Genomic DNA, 13,223 nt, shown 5'->3' on the forward strand with positions numbered 1-13,223 from the left:
AAAATTGTTATCGCATTTTCTACGACAAGGCAGTAAAGCTAAGAAATAAATATTGTTCTTTTTTGTCAAGTGGCAGCATATTAGTGGACTCTGCTCTTCAATAGTCACTATTAGGCATTTAAGTGATTTTGAACATGACTTGCAGAGTATCACCAGAAATGTGTTTGTGGCTGGATTGAAAATGGAGCCCTCCTCAAAAGAGCACATTGTGCGTCAGGTAGAACCACTCGCCTATCAAATGACCTTAGCTAAACTTAACTTTTCATTCCTTATCTCTTTCAAGCAAAGATTTTTAAAAAAAAAATATTTTAAAAATTAATTTTAGGGTCAATTTTTTAAATTTAAAAATACTGAAATAAGCAGCTATCAAACTTACATTATGGATGTTTCCACAGCAGCTAAGGGAATGTCAATGAATTCAGCAGATTAAAAATTTGATTCTTTTACATGCATTGTAGATGAATCTTACTTGCATTTTTGCTTTGAGTATGCAAAAAGATACTTAAAAAAATATTTTGAGTGCAGAAAATATTTAGACTAAGGACTTCTAACTGCATTAATTACCTTTAGAATATGTCCACACAAAAACATAGTAATATTTGTTTTATGTGCTAAAAGGTCAAACAACTCTGATTGGTCTTATCTTGTTCTTTCTTACGTTTGGGGTAAAAACAAGAGAATAGCTGTGAAGAAAACAGCTTACTTTTGAGTTTTGGTATGCATTTTTGACTGTTCTGTATCTGTGGAACCCACTGGGGATATATTGCATCTTGCTGACACTTCAACTTGCATTATTGACCTTGTTTTTTTTGCAGGTGTGAATGGAAACACATGCTCAGGGTCATCTACAATTCTTGAGAAGTATAAAGTGGGGAAGGTGATTGGTGATGGCAATTTTGCTGTTGTAAAGGAGTGCATAGAACGGTGAGCAAGGAAACTGTTCAGTATTGCTGTTTATTCTACTGGATAAAGCCCTGTGCATTAGCATAATTTCATAGAAAATGGGATGAGATTAAAGCAAAGAGCAGTTGCAAAGATATGCCTACACTTCAGGAGAACAAGGCATAACAAAATACACAGAGCTTCTTTATGTATTATTCCAGAAAGGGATATGAAAGCAGCAAGGAACATGTTTTTTTTGTCCCAAAAACTAAACTTATCACCTTCTAATGGAGACTTTTAAAGAAACCCTGCAGATCTTCAAGAAATCCCCTCACACAACAGACTATTGTGGATGACAGGAAATTATATGTGACATCTGAACAGGCTTTGAGAGCCCCTCTTTCTGCCTCAGCAATTATGTTGCGATATTATCCCTACTGCCAGCTGCTTAAATGATTTTTCACAGCTTTCAATATACTGTGGGCAAAGTATTCTTAAAGGCATGCAGTCAGTGCCTTTTAGCCCGTGCTACTGACCCTCTTGTGCTTGCTGCTTCTGTGAGGTGATGCCGTGTGTAGACAGAGGCTTTTCAACCTTTCAATATTCCAGACTCTGAAATATTCTTGTGCCTGGTTTCCCATGGGGTAGAGAAGATACCGTTACAGACCTGTGCTGTGTTACTGCTCTTCCTCTGCAAGCTTTGTGTCACACTTTGCTGCTAGTGCAAACATAACATGATTTGACTGTCACTTTCTCAGTGTATTTTTTAGAACCACCTTCTGCTATCTTCAGCAATCTGAGAGTTATGTCAGCTTCTTAAATATTATGAGGAATCTCCATCTTGTATGCAAATACTGGGCAAATTCACTGAATGTCTGTAAAAAACATAAAAGTTACAGAAACAGTTTCTATTATTTGATCCTCATCTACTGGTTTTATTTAAATGAAAAAAGATAATTATGAATGGAAACATCTAATTCCAGTCTTAGCAGATCATAGATTAATAGATAATACTTTTACTGAGTCATCCAGATGGGCTAAAAGTTGGGTACTGGGGCTGAACCTGGAGCCTCCTGTACTGAAACATAGGTGAATGGATCTTACAGCCCATAACTTTCTGCAGCCATTACTGCAGAAGAATTCTCAAGACAAGTTTTTCTTCATACTGTATCTGGCTTATTTCTCTCCATTATTGAGAATAATATTGGCAGGTGGTATGTAACACAATGTCTTATACACCTTTCTGGTTTATAACAGCAAATGACAATTGTTATTTTTAATATTTTTTGAGAAAGTGATGTATGAGCATGCAAGGTTTATAAAGTAAGGAATAAAGACTGAGTTGGCAGCTCCTAGAAATACAAGCCAAATACAGCGCTGATAAATTAAAAAATGACTAAATGTGATCATAATGTACTAAAATTACTGCTCAAAAAAAGTTCCTGTTGCATGTACAGGTTTAAGATAATGCTTCTCAACAATGTTAACATCTAGACTACAAGGTCTCAATTTTTTATTTTTTTTAACAGTTTCTAACAAAAAACCCTGGTTCCTATTCATCCTATTAATCATAACCAAATGCTCCAATCTATCTAGATCCTTCTGCAGGGCCTCTTGTCCCTTAAGAGAGTCAACAGCACTTCCCAGTTTAGTATCATCAGCAAACTTGCTAATGGTGCATTCAACTCCTGCATCCAGATTGTTGATAAATACATGGAACAGGACTGACCTTAGAATTGAACCCAGAGGAATATACTACTGGTGACTGGTCAGCAGCCGGATGTAGCCTCATTCACTATAACCCTTTGAGCTCTGCCCTTCAGCCAGTTCTTTACCCAGCACACCATGAACCCACTCATCCCACAGTTTGTCCAGAAGGATGCTGTGAGGGCCAGTATCAAAAGCCCTACTAAAATCCAGAAAAGACTACATCTATCACTTCCCTTCATCCACTAGGAGGGCGACCTTATCATAAAGGGATATCAAATTAGTTAAACAGGACTTTCCCTTTGTGAACCCAAGATGACTGTGCCTGATAATTGCGTTACTGTTTAGATGCTTTTCAGTAGTACTCAGTATAACCTTCTTGATAATTTTCCCAGGAACTGAGTTTAGACTTAAAAGGTCTGTAGTTCCCTGGGTCTTCCCTCACACCCTTTTTCCAAACTGGAATAACATTGGCTAACGTCCAGTCAGCAGTAACCTCCCCAGACTCCCAAGACCTTTGGTAGATGATTGAGAAGAGTCATGCCATAACATAGGTCCTTCAGTAGTCTGGGATGAATCTCATCAGGCCTGAAGGACTTGTGAACATTCAGCTGATGCATCTGGTCCCTTACAATTTCAGTGTCCACGTATGGAAAGTCACTGTTGCCACACTCATAGCCCTACAACTCGGGACCAGGCAGCCCAAGGTCTATCAGTAAAAGACTGAGGCAAAAACCACATTGAACACCTCCGCTTTTTCTTTGACCCTATTAGTCAGGTGACCATCTTCAACAAGTATCAGTCCAGTGTTTTCTTTACACTTCCTCTTTCTATTAACATAATTTTAAAAGCCCTTCTTGTTAACTAAAACAACACTGGCCAGTTTCAGCTCTAATTGAGCTTTGTCCTTTTTTGTCTCCTCCCTGCATATACACACGTTCTGTAATCTCCCTGTGAAGCCTGACCTTGCTTCCAGAGATCATACAATTTCTTTTTCCTCTTGATCTCCACAAGGATTTCCCTGTTCAGCCAAGCTGGTCTTCTGCCCAGCTTGCTTTAATTACGACACAATGGGATTGCCTGTTCCTGTGTTTGTAAAAGGTGGTTCTTAAAGACTGACCAGTAATCATGGACTAAGCCCTCAAAAACAGATTGCCGGAGTACTCTGCTAAATAGTTCCCTGAATAGCTTAAAGTTTGATCTCTTGAAATCCAGGGTAGCAACTCTGCTGTTCTTTTTTTTCTCATTGCACCTTTTTTTTTTTTTTTTTTCCTCATTGCACCAACCATTTCATGATCACGGTGGCTAAGGCAGGCAGCTACCATCACATCCTCCCCAAGTCCTTCTCTATTCACAAACAGCAAGTCTAGGAGGTTATCTTTCCTAGTTGACTCACTGAGTACCTGTTACAAGAAGTTTTTTCCTACAAACTTTTAAGAATTTCCAAAACTTGCTGGTCACAGCAGTACAATATTCCCACTTGATGTCTGGGAAGTTGAAATCTCCCATAAGGACAAGGTCTACCAATCCAGAGATTTCTCCTAATTGCCTACAGAATAACTCATCAGTGTTTACATCCTGGTTGGGTGATCAGTAGTAGACACCCACTACATCATCTCCTTTGTTTTCCATCCCCCTAATCCTCACCCAGACGCTCTCAGCCATGTCATCACTAACTGTAAGGGCTGTACAATCAAACCTCTCCCTTACATATAGTGTGACAGGTCCCTGCCTATCCCCTGTGAACAGCCTGTAGCCCTCCATCCCAGCACTCCAGTCACGGGATTCATTCCACCAGGTCTCACTGGTACCAATGATATCGTAGCTGACCAGCACTTCCAGTTCATCCTGTTTGTTTCTTATACTGCGTGTGATGGTGTACTGGTGTCTCTCAGGTACGGTTCTGAGCCCTCTTTGCTCCCAGGAGCGGTGTAAATGTTCCCACTAGCATTGCCACTCTCAGGCGATGCTGTGCCAACCCTTGGCTTATCTGCTGCAATCTTGTTGGTATCCCTGTCCCCCATCAATTCTGTCTCAATCAGCCCTGCCAGCTTGTGCCCAAGGATGCGTTTTCACCATCAGGACAGGTGGATCAGCAAACCTTGTCAAAGGCTCTTCCATGGTTTAAAAAACCCCAAAGTTTTGGCGCAGACAAAATGAATTATGCTTCCATAGTGTTTTCCCATGCACCCTGAAACTGGCCACACATCCCTGGTTATCTATAGAGAGAATAACATTCATTAAAGATAACAGGTTAAAAGCAAAAGATTACATAATGTATTATTTTCAGGAATATCGACTATGCATTTTGGAAATCACTTATGTTCCACTGAAAATGGGACAACAGCTGCTAAGTCACTTGGGTTTCAAAACATTATCTGTGCTTTTTGGAATGAGGGGTCTGGACTAGAAAAACAACCTTCCAATTATTAAAAAAAAAAAAAGAAAAGCTAAATTAAAATTAAAAATCTAGTTTTGTATAGTTTTGTATGTGATCCAATCTTTATATTGTGAAGCATTATTAAATGGATTTTATCTAAAATAAATATACAGCAATAGTTGCTAATAATAATAAGAGAGGAAATGCCAACTATACATGTTTGTCTTTTAATTTCTATTAATTATTGTACTTTATTTGTAATAGTGTTCTGTTTAGAAGCTTTTAGTTGTGGAGCCAAGATCCTATTATACCAGCTGTTCTACAAAAAGAAAAAGATGGTCTCTTTTGTAAAGCATGCCTGTATGTCTATATATAAAGTCGTGATTCAACAGATGGACACTGACAGCTAGACAGAAGAGTACCAGAAACCTGTCAGACATACTGGTGTATGCTAGGCAGTGGTATTAGCACACAAATTATGTGGGGTTTTTTTCTTAGGTGCTATAGCAAAGGGCATTTGCAAGAGGGATTTCAAGTTGGTTGATGAATTGGATTTGTGAATGTTAACTTCTCTTTCTACGCAGTGTAAGTGCCAAAGGCTTGCTAAGTGGGTTGTGCTGATCAGTTGTTTGCAGGCTTTCAGATAATGCACTTAATTTAGTATAATGCATAAATTGTGATTCTGAATTACACACCGTATTCATAGTAGATTGTACATCAGGTCTATAATGTAAGAGGATGGCATTTCACGGATACCATTTAGATAACACTTCTGTCTAAAGACCAGATGAGGTTGTAACTATGACAACCTCCTCGCAGATACAGCTGCACTTTCAGAGCAGAGATCTGTACTGCATTTTTTCAATAATGGATAAATTGAATGTGAGATGTTAATTCAGTTTCTTTTTTTTTTTTTTTTTTTTTTTTGGTAAGGTACTAATTTTGACTAGTTTTATCTAATGCCAAAAGTATAGTGAAAATTAACCTGGAAGTTTAAAAACATGCATGACTTGTTTTTGTAACTGCCTTTAGTGTAGTAGTAGTAATGTCTTCTTTGTTTAAAAGAAAAAAAGTAATTCATTTGTATTGCTTCTTTCTTTCATTTTCTCCCCTTCTGGAGAAATGGAGAAGATTTTTATTGCTTAAAGGGATGAAAGGCAAACAAGAGCTCCTTTCTGTGAGACTACTTACTGAAAACAGTAATCCTTTTTATTTTGTAGGTAACCACCCTCTTAAATGTCATGGGACTTTAGATGACTGCTGTAGAATTCCACAGAATACTTAAAAAAATAAAGAAAGAATGAGATGCAAAAGGTCTAAATTAGTGCCTAATAAATTCTGTGGAATTTTATACTAGGGCACCAATCTTTCTTCTGCTTACTTACACATAAATGTGTATGATTTTTATCTTTAAAGCCTACCAGTTGAACAAAGCTAAGTGGAAGGCTCAAGACAAATTTTGCATGTAGCATTAAAGAACCAACAGAGAGTTGTGCCAGTTCACAGAAGAATGAATTGGAGCTGGAGTCTGGGATTAATACACAAAGTGAGCTAGGTTGTGGTAGTTAGGGAAACAACAGGCACAAATGCTGCTGAGAAAACAAAAACCAAAATCAAGTCCCTTCTGTGAATTTTCTGTCAGCAACCTCTATGGGTCAAGGCATTCTGTTAGGATGATGTATGTTCTTAACAGATAATGCCACAATTTGTTGACCAGTTTCTAATTAATGGTTCTCATCTTTTTCTTGCTAGATCCACAGGAAAGGAGTTTGCACTGAAGATCATAGACAAGGCTAAATGCTGTGGAAAGGTAGCGTACAACAATTTGCATGTATAAGAAGAATAGCAGAAACAGCACTAGCAGCTGCTCATTAGTCATAAATGGTGGGTGTGTTTGGGTTTCCTGGCTATTTTCAGAATATCTGTTGAACAGGATGATAATGTATCCAGGAAGCAAATAATAAAAGTAGTGAGTGTTAGTCTGCTAGATAATAGAGTGAAAAACAAACAAATTGTCATCTGTTTTATTGGACTAACAAAGAAAATGCAAATATGTGTCCCAAAATATATTAGAAAGATTTTGATCTGTAAAATATGAGAGAGGAAATTTGCAGCTATATGTGTATTTATGTAATTCCCATCACACTGCCTCTTATTTTTATCTTTTTATGGCTGTACATGCTCCTTTTATATGCAGAACATGAATTTAGAAATAAATTTTTGCAACCATTTATTTCTGTTTATGTAGTTTCACCATCCTGTATAACAAAGAACCCTTAACAAAAGAGTTCTTTAAACTTTCTTTTTAATTAAAAGAAAAGTCCAAAATTTTCTTGCCAGCAGAACAGCATGTTACATAATCAAACCAGGTATCTGAGAGCATCAGACCTCTTCTTCACCTTCCTCCCAAGTGCAGAATTTTTGAAAAAGGAAGAAAAAAATCCAAACCTACAGCCAAGAATGTAGACTAAGTGTTGGAATAGATAACAACAAATAAAATACTTGTATTTTCACTGCTTTGCAATACCTTGAAATCAAAGTGCTCTTGAGGACCTTATGAATAAATGGATCATAGTTCAGTGCTAGCTAAAAGAACACTGAGGGCACAGTATTAATTAGCAATCAAATTCTGGATTAAAGGCTCTTTTAGAGTAGGAAATACACCATTCTCTCGAGGATGACTGAGAAGATGGACTTTTTGATGGTTTTATGCCTTATTTTTTTATGTAAATGATTGCACTGAAACGATTCTTGAGGTAACTTTGCAACCAAGTCAAGGTTTTAATTCAAAGGTATCCTTTTTGTCAGTTACATAGAGTAACTGCTCTGAAGCACAATTCGGAGCTCCAAATGCTGAATGTGACCTTGTAGGAAGATGTAGCGAGTCTGTATGACATTCTTTGTGTGGTAAGGAGCTGTATATTGCTGTACACTAATGCATTACCTGCTGTGATGATTTGCTTTAAGTAGAGGTCCTCAAACAGAAATGTTTTATCTATGCAGATTTTAAATTATGTATTAGGTGCTAGGAGATGAGTATTCCTCCCTCCACATCACTTTATCTCATATTCTCTAGGTTTATTTAAGGGAAAATTTAGAAAGGCATCTTAAAAATGTATAACCACCAGAAAAAGTGCTAGAATTGCCTTTTTGAGTTTAAAATGTTGCCATTTCTTCAGCTGTGGGGCCCAGTGTGTTTCACTGCAAAAGAAAACTTTTGGGTGATGTGTACAGCTCACAGCTTCAGATGTTTTTTATTACTTATTTGAGTCAGCTGCTTAGGATCATAAATTGGAATGGTCTGGAGATAGACAATCCTTTTTATACAGCAGAGTTTAGACATATTTTCTATTTATTGTTCTCACTGCTTTAAAACAAACAAAAAAAGTCAACCCCATGGGTGCATACTTGTCTGTTTTGAAAGGACCTGTGTCTGTATAGCTACATACAGATGTATGTGTATGTACAAGCAGAGAACTATTGTTAGGAAGATGTCTATGCCTGTTAAGGCAGTGGCACAACTGTCCAGGAAGAATTCCAACAAAGAAAATAATGAAATTTGGCTACAACTTATTCCTTCCTCACTCCATTTCACATGCCAACATAAGCCCTGCCTTGAAAACACCCATCTCATCCAAATATGCATGACTTGTATGTTGCTCACTCTAGCAGCTTATCTTGGATGTCCTAAAATTTGAATCCAGTTGACTAATGTATTTTCCGCAAGCAGCTTAAATGTTTATTATACAATAATTTCTCTGTAAAGAAACCATATTAACGTAGACTGAAATCTATATTGCACTATCCAGGACAACTTTATAGCAAGTTTAAAAATTATTATTTTTTTACATGACAAAATACAGCAAAAACAGTGGGGTGGTTGAAAATAACTACATGTTAGTCAGCATTTTGAAGACAGGTATTAGAACAATAGCTCAACAACATTCTAGAGCCTTTTTTTAAAAAAAAAATGATTGTAGTTTATTGAAAATAAACTTTACTTTTGAGCTTTATTTAAAGCAATTAACAATTTAGTGAAGTGAAACAATGAAAGCACAGGTAAAGCTATTGTGCCTTAGTCATAATTAATGGATGTAATAAATTTAATGTGACCTGTTCTTTATGTAGAAAAAGCTATAATGAGATTCTAGTTTTTACTTGGACTCTCAATGCTACTTTTTAATTTATAGGCTTCCAACCATAAGGCTTTGTATGTTGTGGCTGTTCACTTTCGTCTGTTGATGACATTTATCGTTGTGTTTAACAAAAATGCTTCATGTGTGGTTTTTTTTTCTCCAGAGCACTTTGCTTGGAGCAGACATCAGTTTGTTCAGAATGACAATCGATGCTCTTTCAAAGGTGTGACTGTTTAACTCATATATGCCGCACCATACTCTCATTAAATGAGATGCACACATGGTGTGTGGTTTCTGAGTTGCATAGCCACATAAAGCCTTGGCAAAAACACAGTGCATCCGTAAATAACCCTGAAAATAGAAAATGAAGTAGTGTAAGCTCTTCAATCACTGCCTGTGCACAGTGGATCACATCTACTTGTAGTCCTCTGCTCACAAATGCAGGAAGTGCATGCTACTAATCAGCACATTAAACATGAATAAGTTCCAAGTCTAGTGACATGATTTGTTAACTATGAAAGTATTAGGAAACTAGTGTTTTATGCAAGCATTGTTACTTATTTTGCAGTGAACCTAAATACAATATCTGTATTCCAACATTTTAAAAGGAAGATGCAAATCATTCTTCACATGAAAGGGGCATGTAATTTTCTTCTCTCTCCACTGTTAACCAAGTGCTAAGATGTTCTAGAAAACAAAACATTCTGAAACTAATTTGTTCTTGAAACCCATTACTTCCTCAGAACTATAGGGAGGGGGAAAATTAAACTCAATCTGTGTGCTGTTAAGCTGTTGGAGCCACAACAACTTAACTGAGCTATTACATATATTGCAGATTGTAAATCTGAACATACATATAAAATGAACTGAAATTCAAAGCAGTTATAACATTTTTCCTGCATATAATCCACAATTTATTTTTTTTAAAAAAGTCTTTGAAAATAAATCCTAGGTAATCTGTCCTTGAGTAACCTATGCTAAATGAGAGCTGAAGGCTGGAGAGGATCAAGAACGTGTTAACTATTGATAGGGGGTGGCAGGTTACAATGATCCAGTTTGGGAGTGGGGGGGAGGGAGGGGAGGGTGTCTGAACTTAATTTCACCTCATAATACCCACATAAGAATATAATCCACACTTTCTGAATTGCTGTCAAGTTCTGGGGAGATATCTTATTGGTTATGTGTGTGAATATGGTATTTTAAATTACATTTGGTCAATGAAGAAGTACAGTTGGGCTAAAATACAAGTTAAAATCCAGCATCTGACAATAACTCTCTACTACATAAAGTAAACAGCAAAAAGTGCTCACTGATCAAGTGATCAGTGGTCAGCTGACCAAAGGAAAAGTGAATTGGCAATTTCATGTCTGTTCAGATAAACTTCCGTCTTCTTTTCTGAAAAGGAACACCTGATTGAAAATGAAGTGTCTATTCTGCGTCGAGTGAAGCATCCAAATATCATTATGCTTACAGAGGAAATGGACACTCCAACAGAACTCTACCTGGTGATGGAGCTGGTCAAGGTAAGACTAGGGAGACTTTTCCTCTTTTTTTAATTCTCTTTGTTGGTGTGATATCTGAGAAGTATCTAGGCACATTAAAATCTCAGATAAGATTTCAGTGGCGACCTGCATGTTTAATTATGCAAATATTCTTGTCAATCAGCTGTATTAGTGGAATTTATGTCTCTTGAGTTGCAATTAGTTTTGCAATCTGCGCAGTCTGGAGAGAAGTGGATAGTGGTTTTTGTATCATGTTTACAATGTGTGAGAGTAATAGTGATATGCATTTACTGACAGAACACCTGCATTTATTTCACTGATATCTTTATTTAATAAATTGCTTTAAAGAAGCAAATTCTTTTTAATGAATTTATCTTAGTAGACAATAGATGCAATGAATAGTTCATACTCAAGTGATTTTGGTCCAGCAAAATTAAAATATTTTTAATATTTTAATATCAAAATATCTCACCTGTTTTGCTTATATCAAATATTCACCTTATTTCCAATTCAACAGAAAATAAATGCTGCTTTCATACATGTAAAAAGAAAACAAAAATCTTCATTTTGCTGTCACTTTGTGAACCAAATACACAATACTACAAGTTTTAGTCATGCACTTTCTTGTCTGTGCACTGTACATACATAGCAACATTACACATCAGCTTGATCAGCATGTCAGATACAAATAATATATATTATCATAATAATAACTTTTTATTTCTGTCTGAAGCATTGTTAGATTCAAGAGTCCCCTCTAGAATGGTTGCCAGCCTGGCAAACCTCTAAAGAAAATCTCTAGTTGTTGAATTCATAATTTCTGCAACCTACCCATTTATTTTCCTTTCTAGAAGTTATTTTTATATAGTAGAGGCTTTTTTGGTTTTAAGACAGTAGTTTTTTGTATATTTTAATACACGACCATCTTGGCTTGTATTTCCTGAATTACTGCTTCTCTTCCATGTGTACTGAAATGCTTGGAATGCCACCCATGGCTCAGACAGAGCACTCCTACGGGTGTATCCAGGGTAACAGTCATAGAGACACCCACAGAAAATTTGTTGAAGTGACTGGAAATGCTGCATCAGTAACTCACTTGCATGTTGTTATATATTCCAAGAGGAATAGGGCATCCATAATCAAGAGACTGCACAACTGGAATATTCAGGAATCACCTGTAGGTTCTGCACTTTGGTGAATCATAGAATCATTTAGGTTGGAAAAAAAATGATGCTTATGTTGTTGGTCTTCTCCAGCTATATTTACTTGATATTTCTGCAATATCTACAGAAACTCCAATTTGCAGTTCATTACAATTACTGAGTATTTGTTATGTTAGACTTTTTATTATTGAGCTAATTTGTATTACTTTAGGCTTTACTCGAAATCGGGACTTTTTTTTGCTATGTAAAGGTATTATAAGATGAAGAAAAGGGAAAGTGTACACCTGTCACTGTAGGTAATATAAATGAGTGACCAAAGGCAGGAAGATCAGTAGAATGAAACTGAAACAGAGAAGAGCTGTGATTTGCCTAAACTCAGACATCAGAAGCCTGGAGTACAGTTGAGAATTTAATGTAGATGACCCAAGTCCCAGTCTAGTATCTTGGTGACAAGATCATCTTCCTGCAAAATAATTTTTTACTGTTTAACAGGCATTTGAGTATGCCTTTTGTAAAGGAAGATTTTACATGGCTTTTTTATGAAATATCATAATTATTTTTCATGTAGTGATCTATTATCTTTCCATTACTTTAGGGAGGAGATCTGTTTGATGCTATCACTTCTTCTACAAAATACACAGAGCGAGATGGGAGTGCAATGGTCTACAATCTAGCCAGTGCACTCAAATACCTTCATGGTCTCAACATTGTGCACAGAGACATCAAGCCAGAAAACCTCCTGGTATGTCCCATTTATTTTCTAATATTTTCTCTTACTTTGTTCTCATTAATGCAAATGCTTGTATATAAATGTCAAGGAGCTGAGCAGAGAACAGCAGGAATATTAATTTAGAATAATTATGTATGAAAGAAATCTTCTGCCATGAGATAGCAATCACCATAACCCAAGTGAGCTGTGCCCAAACTTATCCTTAGACCTATCTTTATTTACATTTTGATTGGCTGCCATTTGGATAAGCAGGAGTGTTGTCTTATGAAACAATGAATTTTAAAGCTATGATGCTGAATTATTTTTTATAGTTTCAAATTGGAAGAAAAGGTGGTCTGAATGCCATTTCTTTGAATGATCATATGGTTAGCTTGAGTAATTTTTTTTCTTTTTCTTTCAGTGTCACAGTAGGAACATCTTTCTGATGATTTATCAGTATTCTAGCCATGAATTAACTCTGTACATACATTTATTTTGTTCTAGGGAACTGACTACTTTTGTTTTTAGCCAAGACATAAAATAACTGTGTTGACAAGAATTACCATGAAGTCTGCTTTGGGAACTGCTTAGACTACAGTTCAAAGTATGGGAACAGCATGTCACCTGGGTTATACACAGAGGTTATACTTAACATATTACTTCTTAGGAATTAGATATTGCGAGTTGTGCACAGAACAAGCAGGGCCGTAATTTCCACTGCTTGAGCCACCATCATCAGGAATG

General features: G+C 36.5%; 1 protein-coding gene across 1 annotated transcript in view; it reads left to right on the forward strand.

The window, feature by feature from the left end:
* DCLK2 (doublecortin like kinase 2) overlaps positions 1-13,223 on the forward strand; it is a gene marked incomplete at its 5' end in the record, with an annotated part of 43,906 nt that overhangs the window by 17,542 nt on the left and 13,141 nt on the right. Inside the window, 4 exons of the mRNA XM_010168875.1 lie at positions 816-924; positions 6,722-6,779; positions 10,509-10,628; positions 12,366-12,512. Coding sequence (XP_010167177.1) covers positions 816-924; positions 6,722-6,779; positions 10,509-10,628; positions 12,366-12,512 — 434 coding nt within the window. The remainder of the gene's footprint in view (positions 1-815; positions 925-6,721; positions 6,780-10,508; positions 10,629-12,365; positions 12,513-13,223) is intronic.

This window comes from Antrostomus carolinensis, unplaced genomic scaffold (genome assembly GCF_000700745.2).
Source record: "Antrostomus carolinensis isolate BGI_N321 unplaced genomic scaffold, ASM70074v2 scaffold7885, whole genome shotgun sequence".
NCBI lineage: Eukaryota > Metazoa > Chordata > Aves > Caprimulgiformes > Caprimulgidae > Antrostomus > Antrostomus carolinensis.